Source organism: Molossus molossus, unplaced genomic scaffold (genome assembly GCF_014108415.1).
Source record: "Molossus molossus isolate mMolMol1 unplaced genomic scaffold, mMolMol1.p scaffold_m16_p_11, whole genome shotgun sequence".
In the NCBI taxonomy this organism is placed as follows: domain Eukaryota; kingdom Metazoa; phylum Chordata; class Mammalia; order Chiroptera; family Molossidae; genus Molossus; species Molossus molossus.
In genome coordinates, this window is record NW_023425346.1 from 19,577,411 (window position 1) to 19,595,257 (window position 17,847).

General features: G+C 41.0%; 1 protein-coding gene across 14 annotated transcripts in view; it reads left to right on the plus strand.

The window, feature by feature from the left end:
* Positions 1-15,974, plus strand: part of R3HDM1 (R3H domain containing 1) — a 210,546-nt gene extending 194,572 nt beyond the window's left edge. For 13 of the 14 annotated variants that reach the window (XM_036253695.1, XM_036253689.1, XM_036253697.1 and 10 more), the window contains 4 exons: positions 7,767-7,911; positions 13,044-13,126; positions 13,543-13,627; positions 14,652-15,972. In XM_036253695.1, coding sequence (XP_036109588.1) covers positions 7,767-7,911; positions 13,044-13,126; positions 13,543-13,627; positions 14,652-15,013 — 675 coding nt within the window. In that variant the 3' untranslated portion in view covers positions 15,014-15,972. Of the gene's footprint in view, positions 1-7,766; positions 7,912-13,043; positions 13,127-13,542; positions 13,628-14,651 lie in introns of all 14 variants that reach the window. The other variant, XM_036253690.1, reaches the window with a different exon arrangement.
* Positions 15,975-17,847: the final 1,873 nt, after the last annotated feature.

Below are 17,847 nucleotides of genomic sequence, written 5' to 3' on the forward strand. Positions count from 1 at the left end.
GCCAGAAACATTAGGAAAAGGTTTATGGGGAACTTTAAAATGGATAGATTAGTCAGACAACACTTGAAGCAACTGATCAATTGTAGCATCACTAAAAGTGGGTCAACCAAACATTATTTGCCTCCTGGTGTGGTGTAGAGTAAATACACAGTATTCCATGATGTACTCTTATCAAAATAGAAAGAAAAAATTGAACCTGAACCTAATCTGGTTAGATTAATTCTAGCTAGTAATTTATAGAAAATCCAGGAAGGGAAAAAAAAACAACTTATATGGTATCATGTCCTTATTTTACTGGATAAATTGGCCCCATTTCTTTAACAGATAAATGACATTTTTGAAATGAAGGTTGAGTTTGTTATAGATTAAAAGAGACAAGGTATAATAATTAGATACAACAAATGTATCTTTCTTGGATACTAACCAGTCAAAAGATGTTTTGGGACTAAAAGCGAATATTTAAATATGTTAATTTTTAGTATGATAATGGTGTTTTCTTTTTAATAGTTTTATCTCTTAGAAATATGTATATACTGAAATATTTTCAAGTGAAATATTGTGATATCTGAGACTTGCTTTAAATACTATTGGGGAAAAAAGCAGGGGAAATGACAAAATTGGATAATGGGTCGATGGAATTTTGTTATACTTATCTATTTACACCTCTATATATTTGAAAGTTTACAGGGTTAAAAGGTTTTGAAATGTTTTTTTTAAGATTATGCAAAAAATGTTTACAATGCACATGACAAAATCATACCAGAATAAAAAGATCAAAGGTCATGTACAGTCTAGCTCACAAACTATATATAACCAATGGCCATTAAACAGATAAAAATATAAGAGTATTTTTTTGTCTGTATAACTGGGAAAATTTAGGAAGACTACTAATTTGCAGTGTTGGAGAGATATGAGGTTACACACTGTCTTGTGCACTTTTGGTGGTATTATAAATTAGTACAACTCTTTGAAGTGCAATTTAGTGACCCTTTTCCAAAATGTAGAAGGTACATAGCCTTTTTTTATTATTTTTATTTCCTTATTGATTTTTAGAGAGAGAGGAAGGGAGAGAGAGATAGAAACATCGATGAGAGAGAACATCAATTGGCCGCCTCCTACATGCCCCCCACTGGGGATCGGGTCCACAACCTGGGCATGTGCCCTGACCGGGAATCAAACCGGTGACCTCTTGGTGCATGGGTCGATGCTCAACCACTGAGACATACCGGCCAGGCAAAGGTACATAGCCTTTGATCCACAAATTCACTTCCTATCATTTTGTCTATTAAAAATTGTGGAACAAGCTTACAGAAATATGTGTACAAGGATATATCTTTCTTCCCTGTTGTAGCATTGAAAAACTGGAAATAGTCTTGATATTCATCACAGGCTCCGTAAAGACCTTAAAGTTAGATCTCAGGCTGACTTTGGCACAGAAAAAGCCTGCAAAAATCAATAAACAAAAACAATAACAAAACATTTCAGCAAACCCTGAGAAAGCAAGAGTCTGATTTCCACTGTTGCTACATTATCAGATTCAAATATACAGTTTTAAACAACAACAACAACAACAAAAAACCCAGCCCTGGCCGGTTTGGCTTAGTGGTTAAAGCGTCGACCTGCAGTCTAGAGAGACCCGGGTTCGGTTCCCGTTAAGGGTGCGTACCTCAGTTGCAGTTTGTCCCCAGCCCTGGATGGGTCGTGCAGGTGGCAACCACTCAATGTGTCCCTTTCACGTCAATGTTTCTCTCTCTCTCTCCCGCTCTCTCCCTCCCACGCTATCTGAACAAAAAATGGAAAGAATGTCCTGGGTGAGGATCACACAAAAAAACAAAAACCCATAAGGCACCCTGGCCAGTGTGCCTCTCAGTAGTTAGAGCATAGGCCTGCGTACCAAAGGGTCACAGGTTCGATTTCCAGTCAAGAGCACGAACCTGGGTTGCAGGTTTTTTGTTTTTGTTTTTTTTGTTGTTGTTTTAATTTTTTTTTCTTTATTTTAGAAAGAGGGGAAGGGAGAGAGAGAGAGAGATAGAAACATCAAAGAGAGAGAACATCAATTGGTCACCTCCTGCATGTCCCCCACTGGGGACCAGGCCTGCAGCCTGAGCATGTATCCTGACCAGGAATCAAACTGGTGACCTCTTGGTGCACGGGTCGGGTCAATGCTCAACCAGTGAGCCACACCGGCCAGGCCTGGGTTGCAGTTTTGATCCCCACCCCAGCTGGGTTTTACGCAGGAGGCAACCAATCAATATGTCTCTCTCTCTTTCTCTCTCTCTCTCCCCGTCCCTTTCTCCCTCCCTCTCCCTTCTTTCCACTCTAAAAAAAAAAAAAAAAATCAATGGAAAAAAATATTCTCAGGTGATAATTAGCACCCCCCCCCAAAAAAAAAACAACAACAAAACCACACGGTATACAGAGAAACAGGAACTTATGTCCCATTCAATGGAAAAAAAATAAATCAACAGAAATTGTCCCTGAAAAAGACTTGATGGCAGATGATCTCCTAGACAAAGACTTTAAAATAACTGTAGGATGCTCAAATAACTAAAGGACAATTTAGAGAAAGAAAACAATGTGTGAACAAAATGGAAATATCAATAAAAAGATCAAAAACCTAAAAAGAAACCAAAAATCAATTCTGGAGTTGAAAACACCATAATTGAAATGAAAATATTCACTAGATGAATTCAGGGGCAGAGTTGAGTAGGCAGAGCAAAGAATCAGAGTACTGAAAAATAGGACATTGGAAAGTAACAAGTCAGAGGAACAGAGAGGGGGGAAAATGAACAAAAGTAAACAGAGCCTAAGGAACCAGTGGATCGTCGACTGCACCAATATACATATTGTGGGCATCCCAGAAGGAGAAGAGAGAAAGGGCAGAGAGGATATTTGTAGTAATAATGGCTTAAAACTTCCCAAGTTTGATAAAAGACTTAAATATAAATGTCAAGCAACTCCACAAATTCTAAGATGAGCTCAAGGAGACCTACACTGACACACATTATAATCAATCTCCTAAAAGCCAAAGACACAGAGAATATTAAAAACAGCAAGAGAGCCCTGGCCAGTTTGGCTCAGCAGTTAGAGAGTCAGCCCACAGACTGAGTTGTGGGTTCGACTCTGGCCAAGGGCACGTACCTCTGTTGCAGTTCGTCCTCAACCCTGGTTGGGGTCATGCGGGAGGCAACCAATCGATGTGTCTCTCTCACATTGATGTTTCCCCCTACCCTAACCCCTTCCACTCTGTCTAAAGATAAATGGAAAAAATATCCTCGGGTGAGTATTAAATAAAATCATCCTTATAAAAACAGCAAGAGAGAACTGACTCATCGCAAGGGATCCTCAAAAAGTTTATCAGCAGATTTCAGAATTTTTGGAGGCTAGAGGCAGCAGGTTAATATATTCAAAGTGCTAACAAAAGAAAAACTATTAACCTAGATCCTTCATCTCGTAAAATGGTCCTTTAAAAGTAAGGGGGAAATTAAGAATTCTAGATAACAAAAGTTGAGCCCTACCCTGCAAGATATTCTCAAATGAGTCCTGCAGAGTGAAATGAAAAGACACTAGAAAGGTGCCCTGGCCGGTTTTGTTCAGTGGTTAGAGGGTCGGCCTGCGATCCAGAGAGACCCGGGTTCGGTTCCCGCTAAGGGCACGTACCTCAGTTGCAGTTTGTCCCCAGCCCTGGTTGGTTGTGCGGGTGGCAGCCACTCGATGTGTCCCTTTCACGTCGATGTTTCTCTCTCTCTCTCTCTTCCTCTCTCTGCCTCCCACTCTATTTGAACAAAAAATAAAAAATGTCCTTGGGTGAGGATAAAAAAAAGAGAGACATTAGAAAGGTAACATAATACCATATGAAGAAATAAAACTCTCAGCTAAGTTAGATTCATGGGCAGTTATAAAAGCTAATAGTATTTGTGCATGATTCAAGAGGCTCATTTTTTTTAATTATCTGAATGGTAGTATTTTTATAACTTGGATTTATAACTCCACATTTTGTTTTCTACATACTTTAAAAGATTAATGCACTTAAAAGAGATATTAGTTTACAGAAAGTAACCAATGTCTGTCTCTCCCTCACTCTCCCTCCCTCCCTCTCTCTGAGCATGTCCTCATGTGGGATTTTAAAAAAGAAAATTATTAGTTTGTTTTGGGGCATATAGTGTATAAGGATATAATTTTACAACACCAGCAACCAAAAGAAATGGGGAAAACTTTAAAGGAGCAGATTTTTGTGTGTATTTTAGTGAAGTTAAATGGGTATAAATTCAAATTGGAGTTCTGTAACTTTAGGATAAGTGTAATCCCCTAGATAACCATAAAGAAAAAAAACCTATGGAATATATACAGAAGGAAATGAGAATGGAATTTAAACATTTTACTACAAAAAAATCAAGTAAACACAAAAGAAGACAGTAACGAAGAACAACAACAACAAAAAAAAACCTGCAAGGCGTTTAGAAAAATAATAGAAAAATGACAAAAATAAGTCCCTCTTTATTAGTAATTATTTTAAATGTAAATGGATTAAACTATTCAGTCAAGAGACAGACGTAGACATTAGATCAAAAGAGTTCACAAGCTACAAAGTACATTATAATCTAATAAAAGTTTCAGTACAGCCCTGTCCAGTTTAGCTAAGCAATTAGAGCATTGGCCTGTGGACCAGACGGTCACAGGTTCGATTCCCAGTTAAAGGCATGTACCTGGGTTACAGGTTCCATCCCCAGCGTTTGTCAGGGTCATGGGGGAGGCAACCAATTGATGTGTCTCTCTCACATTGATGTTTCTCTCCCTCCCTCCCTCCCTTCCATTCTCTCTTTTTAAAAAAGTTTCAATACAGCAACAGGATATAACAAATATAAACACGCACCTAATAAGAGACCATCAAAATACATGAAGCAAAAATTTACACATTTGAAGGGAGAAATAGACAGTTCTACAGTAATATTTGGAAACTTTAATAACCCACTGTCGCCCAGCTAGTGTGGCTCAGTGGATTGATCGTCTTCCCATGGACTGAGTAGTCCTGATTTGGGCCTGGTTTGATGCCCAGATTGCAACTTGATCCCCAGTTGGGGGCATGTAGGAGGCAGCCAATCAGTCTTTCTCTCTTGCATTGATGTTTCTATCTCTTAAAAATCAATAAAAATACATTAAGCCCTAGCCGGTTTGGCTCAGCAGTTAGAGCGTCAGCCTGCGGTCCAGAGAGACCTGGGTTTGGTTCCCACTAAGGGCACATACCTCAGTTGCAATTTGTCCCCAGCCCTGGTTGGTCATGCAGGTGGCAGCCACTCAATGTGTCCCTTTCACACCAATGTTTCTCTCTCTCTCTCTCTCTCTCTTTCTCTCCCTCCCTCCCACTCTATCTGAACAAAAAATAAAATAAAATGTTTTAAAAAAATACATTAAAAAATAGTCCTGCCCTGGCCGGTTTGGCTCAGCGGTTAGAGCGTTGGCCTGCGGTCCGGAGAGACCCGGGTTCGGTTCCCGTTAAGGGCACGTACTTCGGTTGCAGTTTGTCCTCGGCCCTGGTTGGTCGTGCGGGGGGCAGCCACTCGATGTGTCCCTTTCACGTCAATGTTTCTCTCTCTCTCCCTTCCTCTCTCTCCCTCCCACTCTATCTGTACAAAGAATGGAAAAATGTCCTCGGGTGAGGATAAAAAAAAAAAATAGTCCCGACCAGTGTGGCTAAGTGGTTGAGCGTCGACCCATACACCAAGAGATTGCCTGTTTGATTCCTGCCCAGTCAGGGCACATGCCCAGGTTGTGGGAGTGATCTCCAGTCGGGGGCATGCAGGAGGCGGCCAGTCGATGTTCTCTCTCATCGATGTTTCTCTCTCCCTCTCCCTTCTTCTCTCTGTAAAAATCAATAAAGGAAAAAAATTTTTTTTTAACATATTAAAAATTACCCCACTCTGAATAATGGTTAGAATGACCAGACAGAAGATAAGGAAATAAAGAATTGAAACACAGTAAAGCAACTAGATCTAAAAAACATAAAAAGAACACTGTACTGGACACCAGCAGCATAAACATTCTTCTCAGGTGTGCATGGGACCTTTTCTAGGATACACCATTTGTTAAACCACATAGTAAGTCTCCTTAGACTTTAAAAGGTAGATATGAGCCCAGCCGGTGTGGCTCAGTGGATTGAGCATCGTCCCTTGGATTGAGAGGCCCCGGTTTGATTCCCGGTCAGGACACATGCCCAGGTTTCGAGCTCAATACCTAGTAGAGGGTGGTGCAGGAGGCAGCTGATTGATGTTTCTTTCTCACATCAATGTTTCTAACTCTCTCCCCCTTCCTCTCTCTCTAAAAAGTCAATAAAAAAAACATATTTAATGGTAAATATCATACAAAGTATCTTCTCTCAACCACCATCATACTATGAGTTCTACCTAGAGCAGTTAGACATTAAAAAGAAATAACCCTGGCCAATTTGGTTCAGCAGTTAGAGCAGACCAAAGAGTTGCGGGTTCAATTGCAGCCCAGGGCACATACCTCAGTTGCAATTTGGTCCCCGGCCTTTGTCAGGCTTGTGTGGGAGTCAATCCATGTGTCTCTCTCACATCGATATTTCTCTCTCTCTATCTCTCCCTCCCACTCTGTCTGAAAATAAAAAATTTTAAAAAAGAATTCTTTAATACACAAGAGCTAGATAAAATACAGAAAAATATTTTTAAAAAGGAAAAAGAAAGAAAATACATCCAAATTGGAAAGAGAAGTAAAATGATCACTCTTCAGAGATATGATCTCCCCCACAAGATACATTTATAACTAGAAAGGCAAAAATAGTAACTTTACAATCAGTGGAGAAACCTATCAGACACCACCTTAACCAAGCTATTGAAATAACTTCACCAATACTGTGATGCCAGGTGGACAGCATGTTCTTCTCGGATGGTACACTGAGGAGGACACAGCATCACTTCTGGTATTCCCTCACCAAATGTATATCATGAACTTTTCGATGAGAAGACAGCAGGCAAACCAAAATTGAGGAACATTTTACAAAATAACTTATCTTCAAAATAACCTTCAGAAGTGTCAAAGTCATGAAAGGGAAGTTACACTGAAGCTCTGCTCCAGATTAAAGAAGATCAAAGAGACATGACAACTAAATGCAACACTTTACTTGATTCTCGATTGGATTCTGGACTAGTTCCATTTTATGTTTGTTTTTTCTATAAAATGCATTAGTGAGACAATTGGCAGAAAACTTTCTTGTTTTGGGGAAATAGACACATTATTTCAGAATAGAGGGGTCTGGTGAACAACTGAAAAAAATAAGAGAGGTAAATCCAATGTAATAAAAGATTAACATTTAAAAAAGCTGAGAATTCTTTGTACTATTTTTGCAACTGTTCTTCAGGGATGAATTATTTACAAATGAAATGTTAAACAGTTAATGTGAAAAATAGAATGAGGGTGATGTAAATATTCTCTCATCAATAAGTGTCTAGAATATTACTGTTTAGGTACAAAATAAAGATTCAAAAATAGGATGTACAGTCTTTTCATTTTTGTAAAACATGAATGTATGGATGCATATGCATAGAAATAATCTGTTACCAGTGTTTATCTTTGGGAGTTGGAAATTACGAATGTCCATAATGTTTTAATTTTTGTAATAACAACTATAAATTGCAGTAGTATAGCAAGTCCATATTTATTATAAAAAATAAAATAAAAATTTTTGTCCCAAAGGAGATTTGCAAACAGCCTCACTAAAATGTTGTCCCACTTTCTTGTTGTAATTACAGCACAGCCCTCAACTCAGTAGTCCCATTATTTCACCAGCTCAGTCTCCAGCACCAGCTCAGCTATCCACCCTGAAAGCTGTTCGTCCTAATGGACCACCACTCTCCATCATACCCCAGTTCTCTAGACCTTTTATCCCTGGGCAAGGTAAGTGTGCATGAAACTAGTCACAGCCTCAGAAAATGTTAACACCTCAAACCTAATAAATGATTTACCTTGGTATTGCTACTTTTCAGTTTTCCGCAGGACTACATTTTCACCTTCATCCAGGCATATTTATTTATTACCATATACTCTCCTGACCTTCATGTTTCATCACTAATTAATAATTTATTAATTTAGTAATTACTTACATTCAGTAATTACTTACATGACAAAATTAAAATTGTTTTAACTTATTATCTTTAGACTCTTCCTCCATAAAAATGTTCTATATTTAGCCCGGCCGGTGTGGCTCAGTGGTTGAACATCAACCCATGCACCAAGAGGTCACCAGTTCAATTCCCAGTCAGGGCACATGCCCAGGTTGTGGGCCAAATCCCCAGTGGGGGGCATGCAAGAGGCAGCCAATTGATGTTCTCTGTCATCAATGTTTCTATATCTCTCCCCTTCTTCCTTTCTCTCTCTCTCAAATCAATAAAGAAAAATAAAATAAAAAAAATATTCTGTATTTGTTCAATATTTCTAATTTCTATATTAGAGTAATATATATATCAGGAGTTTACTCAATAATTTGTCCAACAAACATTTATTGAGAACTTGCTGTGCACTTGATGTATAGAAATGAATAAGATGAAGTCTTCTGTCTTCTTCAATTCTCAGTCTTTTTGGAGGAACAGACACACAAATAATTGTTATAAAAGAATAGGGTATCCATTGATTTTATTTTCTGGAATTGTAAGCATAAATGCACATAATGCAAACGATTTATGCACAGAAGAGTTTATTCTGTAGCAAAGAAAAAATTTCAAAACAACCTAAATGCCCTTCAGTAATGATTAGATTATGGTATATTCATATAAGGAATACAATGCATTACCTAAAAATTATGTTTTAAAGAATCATTAAAGCACGGCCAGTGTGGCTCAGTGGATTGAGCGTCACCAGGAGATCGCCAGTTCAATTCCTGGTCAGGGCACATGCCCAGGTTTCAGGGCACATGCCCAGGTTTCAGGGCAATCCCCAATGTGGGGTGTGCAGGAGGCAGCTGATCAATGTTCTCTCTCATTGATGTTTCTATTTCTTTCTCCGTCACCCTTTCTCTCTTTCTAAAATCAATAAAGACCAAAAATATTTTTTTTTAATAAAAAACCACTTTGAGAAAAGATTTGAGTTTTGTACAATGTAGCAATTACACTCCTAGGTATTTACCCAAGAGAAGTGAAAACATGGTTATGAGGACTTGTACAAAAACATTTATAACAACCTATAGTAGCCCAAACTGGACAGACCCAAATGCCTACCAATAGAAGCTTAACAATGGAATACTGCTCAACAGTGAAAATGAACAAAGCAAACTAATGACATGCAACAACATGGAAGAAGCTCGGAGTTATGTTAAGCAAAAAACAAACCAGAGCTCGGACGTTGTGACTCAGTGGTTGAGCGTTGACCCATGCACCGAGAGGTCGCCAGTTGGATTCCCGGTCAGGGCACATGCCCAGGTTGTGGGCCCAGTCCCCAGTGGGGGGCATGCAGGAGGCAGCCAATCAATGTTCTCATCGATGTTTCCCTCTCTGTCTTCCTCTCTCTAAAAAAATCAATAAAGAAAAAAAACCCAGACACACAAAAAAGACATTCTATATGTTTCTAATTATGTGAACTCCAACTACAGGCAAACTAAACTATGATGTTAGAAATCAGATAATGGGATATGGAGTTGACTAGAAATGAGCTTGAGGGAACTTTTTAGGAAGTGGAAGTGTTCATTATCTTTTTTGGATCATGGTTACATGAACTTTTATAGTTGTTAGAAGTCATCAAACCTAACACTTAAGATGTGCATTTTGTTTTGTGTTAATTATATCTCAGGTTTTTGGGTTTTTTTCTTTATTGATTTTAGAGAGAGAGGAAGGGAAAGGGGAAGAGAGATAGAAACACCAAAGAGAGAGAACATCAACTGGCTGCGTCCGGCATGTCCCCCACTGGGTATGGGGCCCACAACCTGGGTATGTGCCCTGACCAGGAATTCAACCAGCGACCTCTTGGTGCACGGGTCAACGCCCAACCACTAAGCCACACCAGCCAGGCATATCTTAAGTTTTAAAAGAATTACAAAATACACATATATACACATGTATGAGTACACATATGTAGAACAAAGACCAAAAAGATACACACCAAAATGTTAGAAATGGTGAATTTACTAAGGTGGTTTTTATTTTCTCCTTTGTAATTCTGTATTTCCAAATTTTCTACAAAGCCAGTTATTTTAATCTAGAAAAATAAAACATGTTATAAGAAATAAATTGAGCCCTGGCCAGTTTGGCTCAGCGGTTAGAGCGTCGGTCTGCGGTCCAGAGAGACCCGGGTTCGGTTCCCGCTAAGGGCATGTACCTCGGTTGCAGTTTGTCCCCGGCCCTGCTTGAGTTGTGCGGGTGGCAACCACTTGATGTGTCCCTTTCACTTTGATGTTTCTCTCTCTTCCTCTCTCTCCCTCCCACTCTAAAAAAGAAAGAAAGAAATTGAGGCGGCCACCCCTCCCAGGAGCACTCCTGTGCCTTTCCCCTCCCCCTTTCCTTCCCCCTAGGTATATTACCTTTACCTTTTCTCCTAAGCTCCAAGGGCCCTTCTTTTGCCTCTGTAACTTATTTCGTGAGCTCAATTCTTCTACCGCTGTGACTTTTTTTTTTTTTAATCCTCACCTGAGGACATTTTTGCATTTATCTTCAGATAGAGCGAGAGGGAGAGAAGGAGGAAGAGAGAGAGAGAAACATAGATGTGAGAGAGACACATCGACTGGCTGCCACCCACATGACCCCAACTGGGGTTAGGAACAAATTGCAACCGAGGTATGTGCCCTTAGCAGGAACCGAACCTGGTTCTCTCTGGACCGCAGGCCATCACTCTCACTGCTGAGCCAAACCGGCCAGGGCTACCTTTATGACTTTCTAAATAAAATTTCTCTTATTAAAAAGAAAGAAAGACATTGAAACTGCTTGTGGGCTGAAACTATCTGGCAAGTCCTGGCCAGTTTGACTCAGTGGTTAGAGTGTTGGCCCACAGACCTAAGGGTCTCAGGTTTGATTCCCAGTCAAGGGCACATACTTGGATTGCAGGTTTGATCTCCAGGTCATGTGGGAAGCAACCAGTTGATATGCCTCTCTCACATAAATGTTTCTCTCTGTCTCTCCCTCCTTCCCTCCCTCCCACTCTATCTAAAGATAAATGGGAAAATATCCTCAGGTGAGGATTAAAAAAGAAGAAGAAAGAAAAGAAACTATATGGCAATATAACAATATCAAGATGCATTGTCTAGTATGAACACCCCAAGAGGAGCACATAGCATGGCCTATAAAGACGGGTCTTTGGTTACTGCTGACTACAATCTCATCTCCATATTTGAAAAGAATACTTCTCCATAGGCCTAAACTTAACTCTGATTTATTTACAGTTGTTTTTTTAACTTATCTTTATTGTTGAATGTATTACAGATGTTCCCCATTTTTGCCCCCATTGACCCCCTGCCACTATTTTTTATGCATCTTCAAGATTAACACGTGCATGTCTGATCTCAGTGCTAAGCCTTTGTGTCATATCTGCCCCTCAAGTAGTGCTTGGGAAGGAGCAGGTATGTCATGGGTGTGCCCAAGCACCTTCACAGTGTCCATCAGAAAAGAGCCCCATAGAAGGGTAGGAAGTGTACACCTTGCTTCTCTGTGTTATGAAACTGGCAAGAGACAGGGGATGTATCAGTTCTGAAGATGCTTTCCTAGCACCTACCTATCACCCTCTTCCAAACACAGAGTGTCCTAAATTGAGGGCCTTGTGGTTAAAATAAAGCAAGAATATAACAAATGAAAGCATTCTCCTCCACGACAAGGTTTTTTGTGTTTTGGGGGGTTTTTTTTTGTGTTTTTTTTTTTATCCTCACCCGAGGATATTTTTCCATTGTTCGTACAGATAGAGTGGGAGGGAGAGAGAGAGAGAAACATCGATGTGAAGGGACACATCGAGTGGCTGCCACCCGCACGACCAACCAGGGCCGGGGACAAACTGCAACTGAAGTGCCCTTAGCAGGGACCGAACCCGGGTCTCTCCGGACCGCAGGCCGACGCTCTAACCGCTGAGCCAAACTGGCCAGGGCTCCATGACAAGGTTTTTGCAATCAGCATTTATTAAGCCTTTTCGTGTGTTGACTTTAGACATTCCTGAGTGAAAGAAAATAACGAGAATCTCCATCCTGACTACCCCACACTTGTTGATTTAGGAAGAGGATACTTGTCATGAATAACCCTTAAGGACTGTGCACCTCTTTTTAAGCAAGTCAATGTTATAAATACAAGCTTTCGTTTAAAAAGAGCCTGCAATGTAAATATATCTACAATATGAATAAACCTATTGGTTAAAACTCTAAAAATGTGTGCATATACGTAAATATATTATACATGCATATATTCATAGTAGTTAATAGTGAATTTGGGGAGCTAGGGAGCTTAATGTTTTTTCAGTCTTTTCCTTCCCCTGAAATGTAAGTTTATTAATTTTTAATCATCAGAGAAAATGTGGATTTTAGCACCTCAAGTGGTTGGAAGGAGGTATTTATAGTTATTTTGGTGGGCTTAACATATGGAATGTTAAGGTATATAGAGAAGTTTCTCTTCATCTTACTCCTTGTCAACCCAGTTCCCACCACTTAACCCTCTCTCATAACTACTGTCATTAGTCCTTAGTCTTTTGAGAAGTTTACCCCAGCTGTTTTTGTTTTTTGTTTTTTTTTAATATTTGTACTGATTTTTTTAGAGAGGGAGGAAGCGGGAAAGAGAGAAACATTGATCTGCTGTCCCCTGCATGCCCCCTACTTGGGAACCAGCCCACAACCCCACAGCCCAGGCAAGTGCCCTGACTGGGAATCGAACCAGGACCTCTCAGTCCATAGGGCGATGCTCCATCCACTGAGCCACACTGGCCTTGCTACCCCAGCTCCTGAAAGGATATTTTAAACTTATTATTTTTTTAAATATGTCAGTACCTACTGAACTGAGACAATTTAGAAAACTCTAGGAAGTACTTTATAACTGAGTGGAGAAAAATGTAAAAACGTTTCCTTTGACTTTCAGGAGATGCCAGATATCCATTACTTGGCCAACCACTGCAGTACAACCCTCCTGCTGTTCTGCATGGACACATGCCAACCCAACAGGTGAGAAAGCCAGATGTTTGGCCTCCTAGGCTTTGTTGGCAGAACATCCTACTTCTGTTGCTGAGTGTGGGCACCCTGGGCCTCCTGCTGGCGCCGCACAGGGAGAACTCAGCCTCGGAGCTGTCCCGGCCCATCGAGAGCAGAGCAAGGGAGGCTGGAACACGGCTTGACTAGGCAGCATGCCGTCCCGAGATGGGTGGTGGCGGTGTGTAGGGCACCCAGAGACTGGTCATGGTGAGGGACACGAGTGCCATTGCTACAAAGGCAGAATTCCAAAGGCCTGGGATTGATTGGTTTTTTTCCTGAAATACAAAACCCAGGCTGAGTATGACGGTTAGGTATTAGGTGTTTAAACATTGCAGCCACATTTTTTCAGCATTATTAACTTTATTTCTCATCTTTTTGTGGATTTTCAGGGTCAGTCTGGCAACAGGCATGGAAACCGAGGAAGGAAACAAGCTAAAAAAGCTGCATCCACTGACCTTGGTGCAGGAGAAGCAGGTGTGTCCCTGAGAGGCAACTGGAGGTGGTTCTGCGAACAGTTGACCAGTTCGACGGCCTTTAAAACTACCCCACAGCACAGAAATGAGTATTCCTCTTCCTAGAGTCCTGCAAAGTCATAAAAAACTGTGCCGTCTATAACGTAGGGTGCTTGAATATGTTCTTTTAATGCTATTTCATCTCAGGTTTGTGAACGTATTGAGGTACAGAGTGGGTTTAGGAGGGGTGAAGGGACCAAAGGGAAAAGATGTGTGTGACAGGAACAGGTAGAAGGAAACTCTTTGCCTCTGTCCTTTAGGAAAGGAAATAGGCCCTGGCCGGTTTGGCTCAGCGGTTAGAGTGTCAGCCTGCGGTCCAGAGAGACCCGGGTTCGGTTCCCGCTAAGGGCATGTACCTCGGTTGCAGTTTGTCCCCGGCCCTGGTTGGGTCGGGCGGGTGGCAACCACTCGATGTGTCCCTTTCACGTTGATGTTTCTCTCTCTCTCTCTTCCTTTCTCTCCCTCCCACTCTACCTGAACAAAAAACGTCCTTGGGTGAGGATAAAAAAAAAAAAAGAAAGAAAGGAAATAGTTCTTACACCCATTTGGAGGTAGTCTAAATGAACAAATATATCACCTTTCTATGTGAAATGCTGTTGAGTATGTACTTTAACTTTCGACTCAACTTCCTTGCGGTGGTTAGGGCAAGTGCTATTATCTTTATCTTGCAATGGAACGTGCAGTCCAGGCAGCTGTCTGCCCAGAATCACACACCTCGTTTAGAGAAGCCGCCGAGCGGTGCTGAGTTTTATATGTGCAGTTATCAGTGAAGGCTGACATGGGTAGTTTAGCACCATGAGCTCTGCACACCTTGCCTAAGGGGTAAGTAGGGACAGTGTCAAAGTAGCCATAATAATTATAATTTTGTGGATTTGAATGGTTTTAGAAAATTCTGTTCATTTTCTGTGTCATATTTGGGTCTACAATACTTTTTGCCTCCCTCTTCAGCAACAGGGATTGTTAATTCTACGCCTTTTCCATTTTAGTTGTTGGGAAAGTCTTGGAAATTACTGAACTACCAGATGGAATAACTCGCATGGAAGCCGAGAAGCTTTTCGGGGAACTCTTTAAAATTGGCGCCAAGATCCGGTGGCTGCGGGACCCCCAGTCCCAGTCCCAGCCACGTCGTCACCCCCTCTACTGTGGCAGTGGGGACAGCACTGTCAATTCTGAACGCTCTAAACCCATTGACTTGGCCTCCACATACACCGTCTTAGCCACATTCCCCTCCATTTCAGCTGCGCAGAATGCATTGAAGAAACAGATTAACTCGGTTAACAAATTTAAACTGAGAACAAGCAAGAAGCACTATGACTTTCACATTTTGGAAAGGGCAAGTTCTCAGTAACAGCCACCTTGGACCCTTGGCCTTTATGATTCCCCCGTCCTCTCCCATCTTTAAGTGGCTTGGTGTTTGGAGCTTTTGTTAACACGATAGAGACTCCTAGAATGTGTGGTCATGGCATAACAGCTTCTGAAGACAGGCCAGTGTTCCAGCAAAGGGAGGGAGTACACAGTGCACCCCAGATGACTAGGAATCCACGTTGGAGTCATGCAGTTAGCAGCTTTTTCTGAGGAAATGCTGTTCCTACGTCTCCTAACTTTTATAGTTCTTTTGTTTTATATTTCTGAACCCTTGTATCAGATCCAGAGCTCTATTGTACAGCAAATTATTCAAAATTATTACAGTTAGTTACAACCTGTATTTCTTTTTTGCCACCAGCACAGTGTGATCCAACATAGTATTTGGGGGAAAGAATACAGGAGAGGAATAACCAAGTCAGAACCATGTGCTGTCTTTTTGAGGGGCTGAAGGATGACTGAGGAGAGTCCACAAACAGATTGCTCTTCTCTAAACACAAACAATTTCCAGAAAAAACAAAATTTGTTCCTCATTGGGATCTTTTCTTACTCATTTAGGTAGTATGACCATTAAGTGTAAAGTCAATTATGTTATGTTCTTAAGGCCTCTCAGTCAAACCACTTAGACTCAAAGGGGAATAGGAATCATTCTAGACAGGAAAATACTTACACTTTTTTTTAATGTCTTTCCAATAACTAAATGCCACTTATTGCATACCCCTCCATGTGGATTTTTGTCACCTAAGGAAATGCATTTGATGAGTGCTGGAAACTTCTTAAGCAGTTAAAATTTGTTAACATTGTTCGCAGCAGATCACTGGACATCAAAGATTCATTGCACTTATGAAAAAGAACCTTTTTTTCAATTCTGTGTAATTTGAAAGGCTGTACAATGTGTGCTGATGCAAGCCTTTTTCAGTTCAAGAGAATAAATGTTTACAAATATAGACCAACTTTGTCTTTTGTAAATTAAAATCACCTTTTTAAATGAGTACCAGTATTAAAGACTTAACCTGTCCTGCCTTGGCCGATTTGGCTCAGCAGTTAGAGCAGCGGCCCACAGACCAAAGGGTCTTGGGTTCGATTCCGGTCAAGGGCACATGTACCTGGGTTGCAGGTTCAATTCCTGGCCCCAGTCAGGGTTGTGTGGGAGGCAACCAATCGATGTGTCTCTCTCACATTGATGTTTCTCTGTCTTTCTCTCTCCCTCCCTCTCTTCTGCTCTATCTAAGAAAAAATAAAATAAAAAAATAAAGACTTAAATTGTCCTGACGACTTTAATTTCAGACTTAGCGAAGATGAAAGACAGTAAATCCCTCGTCTTCGTTTTTTTTCTTTTTATTTATTTATTTATTGAGTTTATTGGGGTGGCATTGGTTAATAAAATTATATAGGTTTCAGGGGTACAACTCTGTAATACATCATTTATATATTGTATAGTAAACCCTTCATCTTACAAAGCATTCTACAAAGCATCACTTCCTCTGTGGCAGTGATTCCGGTAGGTATGATTCCTGTAATTTTGTTCTTTCATAAAGTTAAAACCAATCAATGTAGACAGTTTTGACTATGGACATACTTACATAACTAAAAATAGAACATTGTTTGGTTAGACAGAGAATTTGTGTTCTTAGCCGATATATTTGATCACCCAGTTGTCCAGTTTAGCTCAAATGCTGTATAGAAGGCTTTCCCTATATGCTAGCCAAGCAAAGTGCTGGGAAACCCAAAAGGTGGGAAGGTCCGCCATACACAACTTGTCTGGAGCCCGGTTCGCTTCCTTCCCAGAGTAGGAGGAGCTCAAGCAGAGGTATTATCGGGCTGGCACATGTTCACTCACTCCAGAGCCTTTGCGGTCACACTTGGTCCCTGGGAACCCTAGGCCTCCCCGCAAGCTGGTGCATCCCGAGGATAAACACTGCACTCCTGGGGGCATGCGTCAGAGCTGCCTTTGAACCACGTCATACTAAGGAGCCATACACAGAGGGGAGAAGTAAGGACTATGAAAATCATTTCCAAGGCCTGTTGAATTTTTATTATTTATTTTTAAGCCTCACCCAAGGGTGTTTTTCTATTAATTTGTTTAGATGCAGTAGAATGAGGGAGGGGAGAGAGCGAGAAACATCTATGTGAGAGACACATCAATTGGTTGCCTCCCCCACAGGGGAATCAAACCTGCGACCCAAGTAACATGCCCTTGACCAGGATTTGAGCCCAAGATCTTTCAGTCTGCGGGCCATGCTCTGTCTGCTGAGCCAAACTGGCCAGGAAAAAATCTTTATTATTTTTTACTATAGAGTCAAAGATCTAGAGTATATGTAATTAGGGCCAGCATTGCAGCAAGAATTATTCAACCATTCATGCGGATGGAGACAAAAAACCCCACAACCATATGGCTTATTTCAGTTCTCTGAATATTTAACTCCTGCAGTAGAAATTCTAGTAAATCTAAGTAGAGGGTTTTTTTTTGGGGGGGGGGTTATTTTTTATTTTTTATTCCTCACCTGAGGATATTTCTCTACTTATTATCAGATAGAGTGGAAGGGGGAGAGAGACAGAAACATCAACATGATAGAGCCACACAGACTGGCTGCCTCCAGCGAGTCACTGGTCCCAGAGCCAATGCTCCAACCACTGAGCCACACTGGCCAGGGCTGGAGGCGGGGGCTTTTTTAAAACTAAGGTATAATTGCCTGGCCGGTGTGGCTCAGTGGTTAAGTGTCAACCCATGCACCAAGAGGTTGCCAGTTTGATTCCTGGTCAGGGCACATGCCCAGGTTGTGGGCATGATCCCCAGTGAGGGGCATGCAGGAGGCCAAT